Source organism: Somniosus microcephalus, chromosome 5 (assembly GCF_052327205.1).
Source record: "Somniosus microcephalus isolate GS21.2 chromosome 5, FLI_Smic_1.0, whole genome shotgun sequence".
Taxonomy (NCBI): Eukaryota; Metazoa; Chordata; class Chondrichthyes; order Squaliformes; family Somniosidae; genus Somniosus; species Somniosus microcephalus.
Window position 1 is genome coordinate 124,987,268 of NC_140991.1, and position 17,066 is coordinate 125,004,333.

The window sequence follows — 17,066 nt, forward strand, 5'->3', positions numbered from 1 at the left end:
CCCTGCTCTTTCGATCAAACCAAGATGGCCACCCGGCCCAACGCACCAGCCCCGCGCCGCCACCTAGGTCCGCTCGACCGCACCCCCGCCGCCACGATGGCCATCGGCACCGCAAGTAAACTGCTGTACATAACCGACTCTCTTTCAGGGCGCAGATTCCTTTGCGACACCGGAGCCCAATGCAGCATAATTCCTGCCTCCCAGCTCGACATCCAGGCAGGCCGCAGCGGCCCACCCCTCGTGGCGGCAAATGGCGCAGCCATCGCTACTTTCGGAAAGCGACGGGCCGAGGTTTGTTTCAACGGCCAGCGATTTACGTGGGATTTCGTGACGGCCTCGGTGGCACATTCTTTGCTGGGCGCCGATTTTCTTTGCGCCCACGGACTCCTGGTCGACGTCCGCGACAGGCGCCTGATCGACGCAGCAACTTTCGCTTCACTGGCCTGCCAGCAGAGCAACAGCCCGGCCCTCGTCGGGTCCTGCTCCGCCCCGGCGCATGACGACTACGCCCGCCTACTCGCAGATTTCCCGAGGCTCACACAACCGACCACCTCAGCCGCGGCAGCCAAGCATGGGGTCGAGCACCACATCGCCACTACGGGACCACCAGTGTTCGCTCGAGCCAGACGCCTGGACCCAGCCAAGATGGCGGTGGCCAAGGAAGAATTCGCCACGATGGAAAAACTGGGCATCATCCGCCGCTCGAACAGCCCTTGGTCGTCCCCCCTCCACATTGTGCCCAAGCCGGGCGGTGGCTGGCGCCCCTGCGGCGACTACAGACAGCTCAACGACGCCACCACGCCCGATAGATACCCCATTCCGCACATCCAAGACTTCTCGGCACACCTAGCAGGAAAGTCCGTCTTTTCCGAGGTCGACCTGATTCGCGGCTACCATCAGGTCCCCGTCCACCACGCAGACGTCCAGAAGACGGCGGTCATCACCCCCTTCGGACTGTTCGAGTTCCTGCGCATGCCCTTCGGGCTTAACGCCGCACAGGCCTTCCAACGGCTCATGGACTCCGTCCTATGGGACCTGAGCTTCCTGTTCATCGATCTGGACGATATCCTCGTGGCCAGTACCAGCAAGGCCGAGCACATCGTGCATTTGCGCTCCCTTTTCCAGCGCCTCAGCCAACACTGGCTAATCATCAACCCGGCCAAATGCCAGTTCGGAGCAGCCCAAATTGACTTTCTCGGCCACAGAATCTCGCCAAGGGGAGCCATTCCCCTACCTTCCAAGGTGCAAGCGGTGGCGGACTTTCCCCAGCCCACCTCGGTTAAGGCGCAGCAGGAATTTTTGGGGATGGTCAATTTCTATCACCGGTTCGTGCCCAAGGCCGCCGCACTCATGCGCCCCCTCTACGAAGCCACCAGGGGCAAAACGGGCAGAGAGCAACTCACCTGGTCCAGCGAGATGGGGACAGCCTTCCACCAGACCAAAAGCGCCTTGGCCAACGCCACACTACTGGCCCACCCCATCCCGGGCGCCAAGACCGCCCTCACCACGGACGCCTCGAATTACGCCGTCGGCGCCGTCCAGCAACAGTGGGTCGAAGGCGCGTGGCAGCCACTGGCATTTTTCAGCCGACAGCTGCGCAAGAACGAGCAGGCCTACAGCACGTTCGACAGAGAGGCCCTGTTCCTGGCAATCCGGCACTTCCGTTTCCTTCTGGAAGGCCGGCCGTTCACCGCATTCGTGGACCGCAAGCCGCTCACTTTCGCCATGGCCAAAGTAACCGAATCCTGGTCCGCGCGCCAACTCAACTTCATCTCGGAGTTCACCACGGACATCCGCCACGTCGCCGGCAAGGACAATTTGGTGGCCGACTGCCTTTCAAGACCCTCGCTCCACGCAGTGCACCTGGGCGTCGACTACGCCAGCATGGCGAGAGACCAGGCTGCCGACGCGGAGATCCAGGCCCTCAGGATGTCAACTACCAGCCTCACCCTGGCCGACATCCACTTCTACGCGGCCGGCACAACCCTCCTGTGCGACGTCTCAGTCCCCTCGCCTAGGCCGGTCGTTCCATCCGCCTGGCGCAAGCGAGTTTTCGACATCATCCACGGCCTTTCACATCCAGGGATGCGTGCGTCTCAGAAACTTATGTCCACCAAGTTCGTCTGGCCTGGACTCCACGAGGATGTGCGAGACTGGACCAACACATGCGTGCCGTGTCAGCGCGCTAAGGTCCAGCAGCACACCAAGGCGCCATTGGAGTTTTTCCCGGTGCCCGAGAGGCGTTTCGACCACGTCCACGTCGATCTGGTAGGTCCCTTGCCTCCGTCGCATGGTTTTACACACCTCACGATCGTCGACCACACCACCAGATGGCCCGAGGTGGTTCCCCTCTCCTCCACCGCCACGACCGACGTCGCGTGAGCATTCGTCTCGACATGGGTGGCCCGGTTCGGCGTGCCGACCGACATATCCTCGGACAGAGGCCCCCAGTTCACCTCCCACTTGTGGAATGCCATCATCGCCGGCCTCGGCACCAAGTTGCACAGGACAACAGCCTACCACCCGCAGGCCAACGGGCTCTGCGAGCGCTTTCATCGTTCTTTGAAAGCCTCCCTCCGCGCCAGCCTGGCAGACACCAGCTGGATCGACAAACTACCCTGGGTTCTCCTGGGATTGCGTACCGCGCCCAAAGAGGACTTCCGCACCTCTGCGGCCGAGATGGTCTACGGCCAACCGCTCAGAGTACCAGGCGACTTCCTCCCCCTGACAACGGCGCCGTGGTCGACCTCCAGACAGCTTTCCCTGCACCAGGACGCGGCCCAGCAATTCCGTCCAGTGCCCACTTCGCAACACGGCCCGCAGCCGTCCTACGTGCCTCGAGACTTACGACATGCGGAGTTCGTCTTCGTGCGCCGGGACGCGCACAGAGGCCCGCTGCAGGCACCATACACCGGCCCCTTCCCAGTATTGGAGACGGGGGACAAAGCTTTTCTTATCGATGTCGGCGGGAAGCCGGACCTTATTTCAGTAGACCACCTCGAACCGGCGCACCTGGACCTCAGCTTCCCGTTTCGGCCGGCTTTTCCCCCACGGCGGGGCAGACCTCCTGTGTTGGCGGCGGCCCCACAAGAGGACCAAGACACGCCAGAACCTTACTTCACGGCCGCCGCCCCACCTTCACCGGCAGCCCGTCCAGCCAGCCCACCGGCAGACCAGCCGACAAACCAACCGGCCGACCTCCCAGACAGCGCTCCTCACACGCCAGATGGCTACTACAGTCGCTTGGTCAAACCTCTGCAGAGACTGACTTTTACAGTGAACGAGGATTCTGGCGGGGGGGGGGCGTATGTGGCGTTGCCACATTGGGGAAACACTGTATATGTAGATAAACCTGTATAATCCCCTTTTAACTGCTGTATTCCCCTCCCCCCGCAAGACAGTTGCAAGCTGAGAGGAATAAGGCACGCTCAGACTTGCCTGCTGCTGATTGGTTTTCCTTCTATCAGGTTCCAGCAGGTGACCAATCCGTGAGTCATCACAGGTTCGCGGGCTTCACGAATTCAGTACTGTATTGTGAGAGTTGGAGTAAAGACCTATTTCTTGTAGCTCGCTGTGTTGCCTATTTCTTTACGCGGGAGACCGTAGTCCCCCACACATACAATTAGATAGGTAGTAATCTTGGTTTATGATAGTGAGATGAAGTAAAAGTAAGAACATAAGAAGTAGGAGTAGGCCATTCGGCCCCTCGAGTCTGCTCCGCCATTCAAGAAGATCATGGCTGATCCAATCTTGGCCTCAGCACCACTTTCCCGCTCTCTCCCCATACCCCTTGATTCCCTTGTAGTTCAAATGTCTGTCAATCTCCGCCTTGAATATATTCAATAACTCCGCCTCCACAGCTCTCTGGGGTAGAGAATTCCAATGATTTATGACCCTCTGAGAGAAGAAATTCCTCCTCATCTCCGTCTTAAATGGGCAACCCCTTATTCTGAAACTATGCCCCCTAGTTCTAGATACCCCCATTAGGGGAAACATCCTCTCAGCATCCACCCTGTCAGTCCCCCTCAGAATCTTAGATGTTTCAATAAGATCACCTCTCACTCTTCTAAACTCCAATGAGTATAGGCCCAACCTTTCGACATACGTCAACCCCTTCATCCCAGGAATCAACCAGTGAACCTTTTCTGCACTGCCTCCAATGCAAGTATATCCTTCCTTAAATATGGAGACCAAAACTGTACGCAGTACTCCAGGTGTGGTCTCACCAATGCCCTGTAAAGTTGCATCAAAACTTCCCTACTTTTGTACTCCATATCCCTTGCAATAAAGGCCAACATTCCATTAGCCTTCCTAATTACTTGCTGTACCTGCATGCTAATTTTTTGTGTTTCATGTACTAGGACCCCCAGATCCTTTGTGCCACAGCATTTTGTAGTCTCCATTTAAATAATTTGCTTTTTCATTCTTCCTTCCAAAGTGAATAACCTCACATTTTTCCACATTGTACTCCATCTGCCACATTTTTGCCCACTCACTTAACCTATCTATATCCCTTTGTAGACTCTTTGTGTCCTTCTCACAACTTGCTAACCTTTGTATCATCAGCAAATTTGGCTGCAGTACACTCACTCCCTTCATCCAAGTCATTAATATAGATTGTAAATAGTTGAGGCCCCAGCACTGATCCCTGTAGCACCCCACTAGTTACTGGTTGCCAACTGGAAAATGACCCATTTATCCCGACCCTCTGTTTTCTGTTAGTTAGCCACTCCCCTATCCATGCCAATATATTACCCCCAACCCCGTGCGCTCTTATCTTGTTCAGTAACCTTTTATGTTGCACCTTATCGAATGCCTTCTGGAAATCCAAATACACTACATCTACTGGTTCCCCTTTATCCACCCCGTTTGTTACATCCTCAAAGAACTCAGCAAATTTGTCAAACACTATTTCCCTTTCATAAAACCATGTTGACTCTGCTTGATTGTCTTATGTTTTTCGAAATGTCCTGCTATTACCTCCTTAATAATGGATTGCAGCATTTTCCAAATGACAGATGTTAGGCTAACTGGCCTATAGTTTCCTGCTTTCTGTCTCCCTCCTTTCTTGAATAGTGGCATTATATTTGCGGTTTTCCAATCCGCTGGGACCTCTCCAGAATCCAGGGAATTTTGGTAGATTACAACCAATGCATCCACTATCTCTGCAGTCACTTCTTTTAAGACCCTAGGATGCAGGCCATCAGGTCCAGGGGACTTGTCGGCCTTTAGCCCCATTAGTTTGCCTAGTACTTTTTCTCTAGTGATGGAGATTGTTTTAAGTTCCCCCCTCCCTATAGCCCCTTGATTATCTATTATTATTGGGATGTTTTTGGTGTCTTCTACCATGAAGACCGATCCAAAATAATTGTTTAGAGTCTTTGCCATTTCTCTATTTCCCATTATTAATTCCCCAATCTCATCCTCTAAGGGACCAACGTATACTTTAGCTACTCTCTTCATTTTTATATACCTGTAGAAGCTCTTGCTGTCTGTTTTTATATTATTTGCTAGTTTACTCTCATACTCTATCTTCTCCCTCTTTATAATTTTTTTGTCATCCTTTGCTGGTTTCTAAAATTTTCCCAATCCACTGGCCTACCGCTAATCTTCACAACATTGTATGCCATTACTTTCAATTTGATACCATCCTTAACTTCCTTAGTTAGCCATGGATGGTGCATTCTTCTCGTAGAGCCTTTCTTTCTCACTGGAATATACCTTTGCTGAGATTTATGAAATATCTCCTTAAATGTCTGCCACTGCTGATCTACCATCTTACCCTTTAATCTATTTTCCCAGTCCACTTTAGCCAACTCTGTCCTCATACCCTTGTATTTGCCTTTATTTAAGTTTAGGACACTAGTTTCAGACCCAAGTTTCTCACCCTCAAACTGAATTTGAAATTCTACCATGCTATGATCACTCTTTCCTAGGGGATCCTTTACTATGAAACCATTAATTAATCCTGTCTTATTACACATTACCAGATCTAAAATAGCCTGCTCCCTGGTTGGTTCCTCAATGTATTGCTCTAAGAAACCATCCCGAATACACTCTATGAACTCGTCCTCAAGGCTACCTTTGCCAATTTGATTTGTCCAATCTATATGATGATTAAAATCGCCCATGATTATTGCAATACCTTTCTTACAAGCCCCCATTATTTCTTAATTTATACTCTGTCCTACAGTATAGCTACTGTAAGGGGGCCTATATACTACTCCCACCAGTGACTTCTTACCCTTACTATTTCTTATCTCCACCCAAACTCGGCGGGAAGGAATTCCGACTGGGAGGAGGGGAGCGAACATGGCGGCCATAGGCCGACCCGGGAGAGGGAGAAGTAGGCCCCGGGCCGTGGAACGTGGAGCCGGCGACGTTGAAGAGGAGGCCGCATTGGAGCATTCACATCCCGATGATGTGTTCGGCGAGTCGGGCAGAGGAGTGCAGCGCAACGAGCAGCAGCAGCAGACTCAACGACAAGCTGCAGCACGTCGGCCGGCAGCTCCATTTCAGGTAACTCGCAGTCCGGATGGGAGGAGAGGAGCCGGGCATGGTGGCCAGAGCGGGAGAAGCAGGCCACCACACGTGGAGCCGGCAACAGTGAGGAGGAGGCCGTGGTGAAGAGGAGGACGGAGTGGCTGAGGGACATCGTGCTCCCACTGCCACTGGAAGCCATTGTATTGACTCTGAACGCGGCACTGTATGTTTAGCTGACGCGTCCCTACGGGGAACAAGCATTCCATTGTACTTGTTACATATGGCAAATAAATCTAATCTGATCTGAAATCTAATCTGCTGAGCCAATATCATTCCTCACCCCTGCAGTGATCTTATCCTTTATTAACAGAGCTACCCCACCTCCTTTTCCTTTCTGCCTATCCTTCTGAAATGTCAAATACTCCTGAATATTCAGTTCCCAGCCTTGGTCACCTTGCAACCATGGCTCTGTAATGGCTATCAGATCATACCCATTTATTTCTATTTGTGCCGTCAACTCATCTATCTTGTTACGAATGCTGTGAGCGTTCAGATAAAGAGCCTTTAATTTTACCTCATCATTTTGCCTTACTCTGACTCTATTTTCTGGTGCACTCTTATGCTTGTACGCTCTGCCCCTTCCTGATACATTCTGGTTATCATTACTCCTGTCGTTGCCCTGCACTATTGCCTTCCTAAATACCCCTTTACCTGAACCCCTATCTATTTCTAGCTTAGCTTTTCTCCCTTCTGATTCTACCCTCAGGTTCCCACCCCCCTTCCAAGCTAGTTTAAACCCTCCCCAACAGCACCAACCACCACCCCCCCCCCCCCCACCAAGGATATTGGTCCCATTCCCGTTGAGGTGCAACGCGTCTGGCTTTTAGAGGTCCCACCTCCCCTAGAAACGATTCCAATTCCTCAGGAATCTAAAGCCCTCCCTCCTACACCATCTCTCCAGCCACGCATTCATCTGCTCTATCTTCCTATTTCTGTACTCACTGGTACGTGGCACTGGTAGCAACCTGGAGATTACTAGCTTTGAGGTCCTGCTTTTTAATCTCTTTCCTAGCTCCCTAAACTCTGCCTGCAGGACCTCCTCCCTCTTTCTACCTATATCATTGGTACCAATGTGGACCATAACCTCTGGCTGTTCACCCTCCCCCCTCAGAATGCCCTGCAGCCATTCAGTGACATCCTTGACCCTGGAACCAGGGAGACAACATACCATCCTGGAGTCATGTCTGCGGCCGCAGAAACGCCTTTCTGCTCCCCTAACTATTGAATTCCCTATCACTATTGCTCTCCCACTCTTCTTTCCAACCCCCCCCCCCCAAATGTGCAGTTGAGCCTTCCATGGTGCTGTGGACTTGGCTCTGGCTGCACTCCCCAGAGGAACCATTGCCCTCACCTATACTCAGCACTGAATACTGGTTGGTGAGCAAGATGGGCTCAGGGGACTCCTGCACTACCTGCCTGGTCCTCCTTCTGTCTGGCAATCACCCATTCCCTCTCTGCCTGCACATCCTTACGCTGCGGGGTGACCACCTCCCGAAACGTGCTATCGACGTAGCTCTTGGCCTTGCGGATGCACCGCAGTGACTGCAGTCGCCGCTCAAGCTCCGTAACCCGGTGCTCGAGCTGCTGTAGCTGGCGACACTTCCCGCACATGTGGTCGTCCAGACCGCGGGAGGTGTCCAGGACTTCCCACAAGGCACAGGATGTGCATTCCACAGGTGTGAACTGCACTGCCGTATCTCTACTTAACAGTCTATTTACTAACCTAGCTGGAATAAACATAAAACTTTAAGAAAGCCAAGTATAAACACTTACCAGCTACTCACCAATCAGCTCCCTCCCCTTATGCCGACATCACTTTTTGACTTCTGACGTCACTCTTTCAAAATGTGAAATTGTCCATTTTGGCAGGAAGAATAAAAAAGAAGCATATTATCTAAATGGTGAGAGATTGCAGAGCTCTGAGATGCAGAGGGATCTGGGTGTCCTAGTGCATGAATCACGAAAGGTTACTATGCAGATACAGCAAGTAATTAGGAAAGCTAATAGAATGTTATCGTTTATTGCAAGGGGAATTGAATACAAAAGTAGGGAAGTTATGCCTCAGTTATACAGGGCATTAGTGAGACCACATTTGGAGTACTGTGTACAGTATTGGTCTCCTTATTTAAGGAAGGATGTAAATGTGTTGGAAGCAGTTCAGAGAAGGTTTACTAGACTAATATCTGGAGTGGGTGGGTTGTCTTATGAGGAAAGGTTGGACAGGCTAGGCTTGTATCTGCTGGAGTTTAGAAGAGTAAGAGGTGACTTGATTGAAACATATTAGATCCTGAGGGGTCTGGACAGGGTGGATGTGGAGAGGATGTTTCCTCTTGTTGGAGAATCTAGAACTAGGGGTCACTTTAAAAATAAGGGGTCGCCCATTTAAGACAGATGAGGAGAAATTTTTTCTCAGAGGGTCGTGAGTCTTTGGAACGCTCTTCCTCAGAGGGCGGTGGAAGCAGAGTCTTTGAATATTTTTAAGGCAGAGGTCGATAGATTCTTGGTAAGCAAGGGGGTGAAAAGTTATCGGGGGTAGGCGGGAATGTGGAGTAATCAGATCAGCCATGATCTTATTGAATGGCGGAACAGGCTCGAAGGGCCGAGTGGCCTACTCCTGCTCCTAATTGGTATGGTCCTAAATTCTGCCAGTGCTGAGTTGGTACCGCTGCCTCGCCGCTCCTCCTAGGTCTGCTTTGCCGCCGCCACTGCTGTGGGGCCTGCCTGCACCTCTGGCTCCCTTTATACGCCGTCTCGCCGCTCCTCCGCCACCGCTGCTGCTGTGGGGCCTGCCTGTGCCTCGGGCTCCCTTTATACGCTGTCTCGCCGCTCCTCCGCCACCGCTGCTGCTGTGGGGCCTGCCTGTGCCTCGGGCTCCCTTTATACGCCGCCTTGCCGCTCCTCCTAGGTCTGCTCTGCCGCTGCTGTGGGACCTGCCTGCACCTCGGGCTCCCTTTATACGCCGTCTCGCCGCTCCTCCGCCACCGCTGCTGCTGTGGGGCCTGCCTGTGCCTCGGGCTCCCTTTATACGCCGCCTTGCCGCTCCTCCTCCACCGCTGCTGCTGTGGGGCCTGCCTGTGCCTCGGACTCCCTTTATCCGCCGCTGCCGCCTTGCCGCTCCTCCTAGGTCCGCTCTGCCGCCGCCACTGCTGCTAGCAAAAATAACAGTGAATGTATACTTTTTACATTGTTTGTTGAATCAGTCATATGGTGTCAAATATGTGTTTTCTTTGGTCATGGTAGTGGTATTTTGTAATTTTGTGTTGCAGGTTACGCTTTCCCATCCCCTCCTCCTGTGGACCCTTTTGCAAAAATTCGGGTAGATGATTGTGGAAAAACTAAAGGCTGCTTTAGGTAGGTACCAGAAGTGCATGCTTAGTTTCTAAATGTCATCTGATGAAACAATGATTAAAAAAAAAACAAGAGTTTACGATATCAAAAGTTCCAAACTAATGTTTTGTGGGAAAACTCATAGTGATGTCATGATATTGCAATACACCGACACCCCTTCTCCCCCTGGACTTGTGAAGCTGAATTAGATCAGAATTCAACAATAGTCAAGAGTACTTGTAACAACCACAGTTAGTTTTTTTACAGCACAGATAGCTGCTCCTCCATAAATCCCACAACACTGCAGATCAGCAATGTCACATTGCAGTCCTGATCTCACAGCTCGCCCTCCTCCCGCAGTCCCCACCAGCACAGATACCAGTATCCAGCCAATTGGGTTCACTCCATGTCTGTATTTCTCTTCCTCTTCTCTTAACCATTTTTTTCCTTCTCTCTCTCTCTCTCTCTCTCTCTCTCTCTCTCTCTCTCTCTCTGTCCTCTTTTGCTTTTCTGGCTCTTGTTTTCTTTCCTTTTAGTGATGATGGGTGGCTTGATGTGGCAAAGAAAAGAATTGCATTTAGGGTCTTCTTCTTAGGCAGTCCCTCGGAACCGAGGATGACTTGCTTCCACATTAAAAATGAGTTGGCAGGTGACTGATGAGTCCAATGCGGGACCTACAGTCTCTGTCACAGGTGGGGCAGACGGTGGTTGAAGGGGCAGGTGGGTGGGGTGCTTGGGTTGACGTGCGCTGCCTGCGCTTGGCTTCCGCTTGCTCCCGGCGAAGAGACTCGTGGCGTCCGGCGCCTTCCCGGATGCTTCTCCTCCACTTTGTGTGGTCTTGGGCCAGGGATTCCCAGGTGTCGGTGGGGATGTTACACTTTTTCAAGGAGGCTTTCAGGGTGTCCTTGAAGCGTTTCCTCTGCCCACCTGGGGCTCTCTTGCCATGCCGGAGCTCCGAGTAGAGCGCTTGTTTTGGGAGTCTCGTATCGGGCATGCGGACAATGTGACCCGTCCATCGGAGCTGATCGAGCGTGGTCAAAGCTTCGATGCTGGCCTAAGCCAGAACACTGACGTTGGTGCACCTATCCTGCCAATGGATTTGCAGGATCTTGCGGAGGCAGCGTTGGTGTTACCTCTCCAGTGCTTTGAGGTGCCTGCTGTACATGGTCCATGTCTCTGAGGCATACAGCAGGGCGGGTAGCACTGCTGCTCTGTAGACCATAAGCTTAGTGCAGGGTTTGAGGTCCTGGTCTTCAAACACTCTCTTCCTCAGGCGACCGAAGGCTACACTGGCACACTGAAGGCGGTGTTGGACTTCGTCGTCGACGTCTGCCCTTGTTGACAGTAGGCTCCCGAGGTACGGAAAGTGGTCCACGTTGTCCAGGGCCTTGTCGTGGATTTTGATAATCGGGGGGCGGCACTGTGTGGCGGAGGCAGTTTGGTAGAGGACCTTTGTCTTACGGATGTTTAGTGTAAGGCCCGTGCTCTCGTACGCTTCGGTGAAGGTGTTGACGATGGTTTGGAGTTCGACCTCCGAGTGAGCGCAGATGCAAGCGTCGTCTGCATACTGTAATTCGACGACAGAGGATGGGACGACCTTGGATCTGGACTGGAGGCGACGGAGGTTGAACAGTTTCCCGTTTGTTCTGTAAATTAGCTCCACTCCAGTGGGGAGCATACTGAGGGTGAGATGGAGCATTGCAGCAAGGAAGATTGAGAAGAGCGTTGGTGCGATGACAGCCTTGTTTGACCCCGGTTTGTACGTGAATTGGGTCTGTGGGAGAAACATAGAAGAACCATTGGTCAGCATTTAGGGTAGGGTTGCGGGGAAAGTGTGGCTCTTAGTGGCTCCCTCCCCATCCCCTCATCCAACTACTGCTTCTACCCACTTCCTCACATTTATTACATCCACCATGTTACAGCTATCTTTCCCCCTTCCTACCATCATCTCACTCCATCATAATTTTTCTTCCCCTTTGAAATACCTGCTATACCTGCTTAATCCTTGTATAATTCCCTCCCCTTTACTCTACTGTCACTTACCTCACCCTTAACCCTCCATCCACTCCCCCACTGCCACTCAATCTGCCAAAGGCCCTCTAACCCTCAACCAGTGACTTTCCTACCTCTCTTCCTATCAAAGAGGCTTTATTTGCTTTCAAAATTCAACTTAGTTGTTTAAAATAAAATCAACTTAGATTGAGAAAAGACACCATCTGTCTGCTGCTCTTTATCTCATGGGTACTAGCAATTGGATCTCTGTCTCACAAGTGTAAGAAATTAGTAATTACATTTTCTAAGTGTCAAAACACAGAGGGAGAGTTAGTTGGCTTCAAAATTGAACTGTCTTAAAATATCAAACTAATATTAACATGAAGCCTCTCTTTCTCTCTCACTTATCCCTCTCTCTGAGCCCAGTGTTCCTTCCTCTCTTCCTCCTGCCCTCAGCTTAATATAGTTTCTAACGTTTACAGAACACAAAATAAAAGCTGTAAGTCATATAATCAGAAGATTTTCATTTTTTCTCATTTTTGTCTCGAACACAGACTTAAAAAAAAATCAACATAAATTTAACTAAATAAAGCTTTTGAAATTTGTCCTCTTGTTTTCCAAAATTACTTTAAGAAAAGCTACTGAGTAGAAAGTGCTAGAAGATAAAGAAACATTTTCACCAGTATGGCTGGCTGTATGGTACTTGTGGATCCTGGGTAATTAGGAATACTGCACATGCTCAAACTGTACAATCCAAATTGAACCCTCAGACACAGCTCTGGGCAAAAATATCACGTCCAAATTCAGGTTTTTGGACAATTGAGGCCTTCAAGCAACAATGTTAACAAAGTAATTAAAAGACAGAAAAAATAAATCAGTGGATACATTTAAGCATGTGATTGTGAAATAAGTATTTTCTATTTTGTTTAAACCCTTATTTAACACTTCAGTTACTGAAGAAAAAAATGCAGAATGAAATTTTTTTCTGGAAGTATTTTCACTCATTTGTGGGAAGCCAGTGGCTACAATGCACAATCACAGGGCAATATACTTTTCACTATAAAATAATAGCATTTGTGTACCACATAGTGTGACGCTTTTAACAACTGAAAATACCTATTACAGCAACACTTACAGGTATAATGAATTTATTATAGAATAGATATTAATGGATCTGCTGTTGCATTGCACATAATAAGTTGAAGAATATGGATGGGAGCCTGATGGGAAAATATGTGGGTTGAAAAGTTTTTTAAGACTGTAGATATAGGAACAGAAGTAGGCCATTCAGCCCCTTGAGCTGAGGTTGCAGATGAGAATCTGTAGTGAAGCAAAATTTTGAGAGTTAGGCCGGGGCAGAGTTGGGAATATGCATGGTAGTTAAAGTTTTACAAAATTCTTGACTGGGTTGGCATTGGGGTTAGGAACCTGTAGGTTGGGAAAATTTTACAAGCAAGCAGTGAAAAAACAGATAAAGAAATGAGAAATAACAACAGAAAATGCTGGAAAAACTCAGCAGGCCAGGCAACATCCGTGGAGAGAGAAATAGTCAACATTTCGAGTCAAACTCTTTGTCAAGACTGGAAAGGCACAGGAAATGAAATAGATTGAGAGGCCAGGCTGGGAGAGAACAAAAGAGAAGAGACATTAAGAGGTATTCAAAACGAGACGAGATGGTGATAGGACTAGTGGAGACAAAAGTCGGCTCTAGATTAGGTGTGAAATGTGCTGGCAGAATGGGAGACAGCTGCCACGTGGGAGAGGGAAAAAGGGGGGGGGGGAGGGCTAAAGAAATGAGATATTAGCACAAAGAAAATCAAAGGAAACAGGAATTGTTAAATATCTTACTGTGATATAATTGCTTCTAATTCCCCCAATTGGAATAAAAAGAAAATGTCTGTATTGCAATGCTCATAGTGGGGAAATAAACAGGGGAATTAGAAGTGATTATGTTACAGTAAGATAGAGATTTAATAGCACTAACAGAAACAGCTGCAAACTGGGTAGGAGTGGGAAATAAATATATCGGGTTATACTATGTTTAGAAGTGACAGAATAGGTAAGAAAGGAGGAGGAGTAACAATAGCACATGCTGTAGAGAGGACTGATGTACACTAAAAAAGAGGTTCAGGCAGAGATGTTTAGAGATTAAAAATAGGATTGTTACATTAGTGCGGTTGTACTACAGACCCACTAATTGGCAGAGGGAAATGGAAGAGAAAATCCAGAAACATAGCAGGGAGATCAATAGGAATAACATTATTGTATTAGAATATTTTAATTATCCACTCATTGATTTGGACAGGGAGGAAGTGAACAAAGAAAGGGGAATGGAATTCCTAAAATGATTGCAGGATTCCTTCCTCAAGCAGTATGTTCATATGCCTCCAAGTGGAGATGTATTGCTAGATCAGGTAGATGAATTAAATGTGGGTGAGCACCTTGGGAGCAGTAACCATAATATAAGGTTTGAGGTGCAGATACTGTAAAAAGGGAAAAAGTTGGTACAAAAATAAGGGCACCAGATTCGAATAGAATGGATTTTAGAAAGGTGAGTAAGCTTGCTAAGGTGAAATGGAAAGAAAAATTGGCAAACAGGACTGTAGATCAACAATGGGATATCTTTGACAAGATTACAAAGTTGCAGAATAAATATGTACCATTAAAAAAGGAGACTACTTCAAATTTCAGAATTCCATGGATAAATAGAGTTTAGTGACAAGCTAAAATGGAAAAATAGGGCAAATGGGGCCTATAGGCATGATGATGAAAATAAGAGAGATACAAAAGAAGGATATTGGGGATGAGGTAAATCCTGCATTGGTTAAAAGTGAGATGAGAGATATAATAAATAAAAGGAATGCCTGGAGAAATTAGTTAAGCTAACAGAGGAGAAAGTACTGGGACCTGACTAGATACATCCAGGGATCTTTACGGAAATAGGGGAAGAAATAATGGAGACTCTGGAAATTATATTTCAAGGATCTATTGAGAGCGGATGTTTGCCAGAGCATTGGACAGTGACATAGAAACATAGAAGATAGGAGCAGGAGTAGGCCATTCGGCCCCTCGAGCCTGCTCCGCCATTCAATGCGATCATGGCTGATCATCCAAATTCAGTACCCAGTCCCTGCTTTCTCCCCATACTCCTTGATCCCTTTAGCCTTAAGAAATATATCCAACTCCTTCTTGAATATATTTAATGTATTGGCCTCTACTGCCTTCTGTGGTAGAGAATTCCACAGGTTCACCACTCTCTAGATGAAGAAATTCCTCCTCATTTCTGTCCTAAATGGCCTACCCCTTATCCTTAGACTGTGACCCCTGGTTCTGGACTCCCCGACCATCGGGAACATCCTTCCTGCATCTAGTCTGTCCAGTCCTGTCAGAATTTTATAAGTTTCAATGAGATCCCCTTTCATTCTTCTAAACTCCAGCGAGTACAAGCCCAATTGACCCAATCTCTCCTCATACATCATTCCTGCCATCCCAGGTATCAGCCTGGCGAATTTTCGCTGAACTCCCTCCATGGCTAGAACATCCTTCCTCAGATAAGGCGACCAAAACTGCACACAATACTCCAGATGTGGTCTCACCAAGGCCCTGTACAACTGCAGCAAGACATCCTTATTCCTGTACTCAAACCCTCTCGCAACGAAGGCCAACATACCATTTGTCTTCTTAACCGCCTGCTGCACCTGCATGCTTACCTTCAGCGACTGGTGTAGAAGGACACCCAGGTCTCGTTGCACTTCCCCTTCCTCCCAATCTATTGCCATTCAGATAATAATCTGCCTTCCTGATTTTGCCACCAAAGTGGATAACCTTGCATTTATCCACATTATATTGCATCTGCCATGCTTCTGCCCAATCATGCAACCTGTCCAAATCATCCTGGAGTTTCTCGGCATCCTCCTCACAGCACACACGCCCACCCAGCTTTGTGTCGTCTGCAAATTTGGAGATATTACATCTAGTTCCCTTGTCTAGATCATTAATATATATTGTGAATAGCTGGGGTCCAAGGACTGATCCCTGCGGTACCCCACTAGTCACTGCCTGCCACTCGGAAAAAGACCCGTTTATTCCAACTCTTTGCTTTCTGTCTGCCAACCAGTTCTCTATCTAAGTCAATACCTTGCCCCCAATCCCATGTGCCTTAACTTTACACGCTAATCTCTTATGCGGGACCTTATCGAAAGCCTTCTGAAAGTCCAAATACACCACATCCACTGGTTCTCCCTTATCTATTTTACCAGTTACATCCTCAAAAAATTCCAGTAGATTAGTCAAGCACGATTTACCTTTTGTAAATCCATGTTGACTTTGTCCGATACTGTCACTGTTTTCCAAGTGCTCTGCTATTACATCTTTTATAATGGACTCTAGCATTTTCCCCACTACCGATGTCAGGCTTACCGGTCTGTAACTCCCCGTTTTCTCTCTACCACCTTTTTTGAATAGTGGGGTAACATTAGCTACCCTCCAATCCATGGGTACTGTTCCAGATTCCATCGAATGTTGGAAGATGATCAGCAATGCATCTACTATTTCTAGGGTCACTTCCTTAAGTACCCTAGTATGTAGATTATCAGGCCCTGGAGATTTATCGGCCTTCAATCTCATCAATTTCCCTAACACCATTTCCCTACAAATACTGATTTCTTTCAGTTCCTCCCTTTCATCAGACCCTATGTTCTTCGACATCTCTGGGAGGTTATTTGTGTCCTCCTTTATGAAGACAGAACCAAAATATGTATTTAATTGGTCTGCCATTTCTTTGTTCCCCATTATAAATTCCCCTGATTCTGACTTGAAGGGACCTACGATTGACTTCACCAATCTTTTTCTTTTCACATATCTATAAAAGCTTTTACAGTCAGTTTTTATGTTTCCTGCAAGCTTACTCTCATATTCTATTTTCCCTTTCTTAATTAATCCTTTTATCCTCCTTTGTTGAATCCTGAACTGCTCCCAATCCTCAGGTTTACTGCTTTTTCTCAGTAAGCAATGTAATACTCATTTATAAAAAGGGAGACAGAGATAACTCTGTAATTGCAGGCTAGTTAGTTAGTAAGGAAAGTATTGAAATCTTTAATTAAAGATGAAATTATTAAATATTTAGACGGAGAAAATAGTTAGAAGCAGCATGTACAAATTTCAGAAAGGAAGATCGTGCTTGTAAGTTTTTGGCTTCTGCTTTA

The 17,066-nt window shown here is 48.3% G+C and overlaps 1 protein-coding gene across 1 annotated transcript in view; it reads left to right on the plus strand.

Annotated features, from left to right (window-relative positions):
• The window catches only part of frrs1l (ferric-chelate reductase 1-like), a 64,483-nt gene that overhangs the window by 22,670 nt on the left and 24,747 nt on the right, over positions 1–17,066 (plus strand). Inside the window, exon 2 of the mRNA XM_085988174.1 lies at positions 9,810–9,894. Coding sequence (XP_085844300.1) covers positions 9,810–9,894 — 85 coding nt within the window. The remainder of the gene's footprint in view (positions 1–9,809; positions 9,895–17,066) is intronic.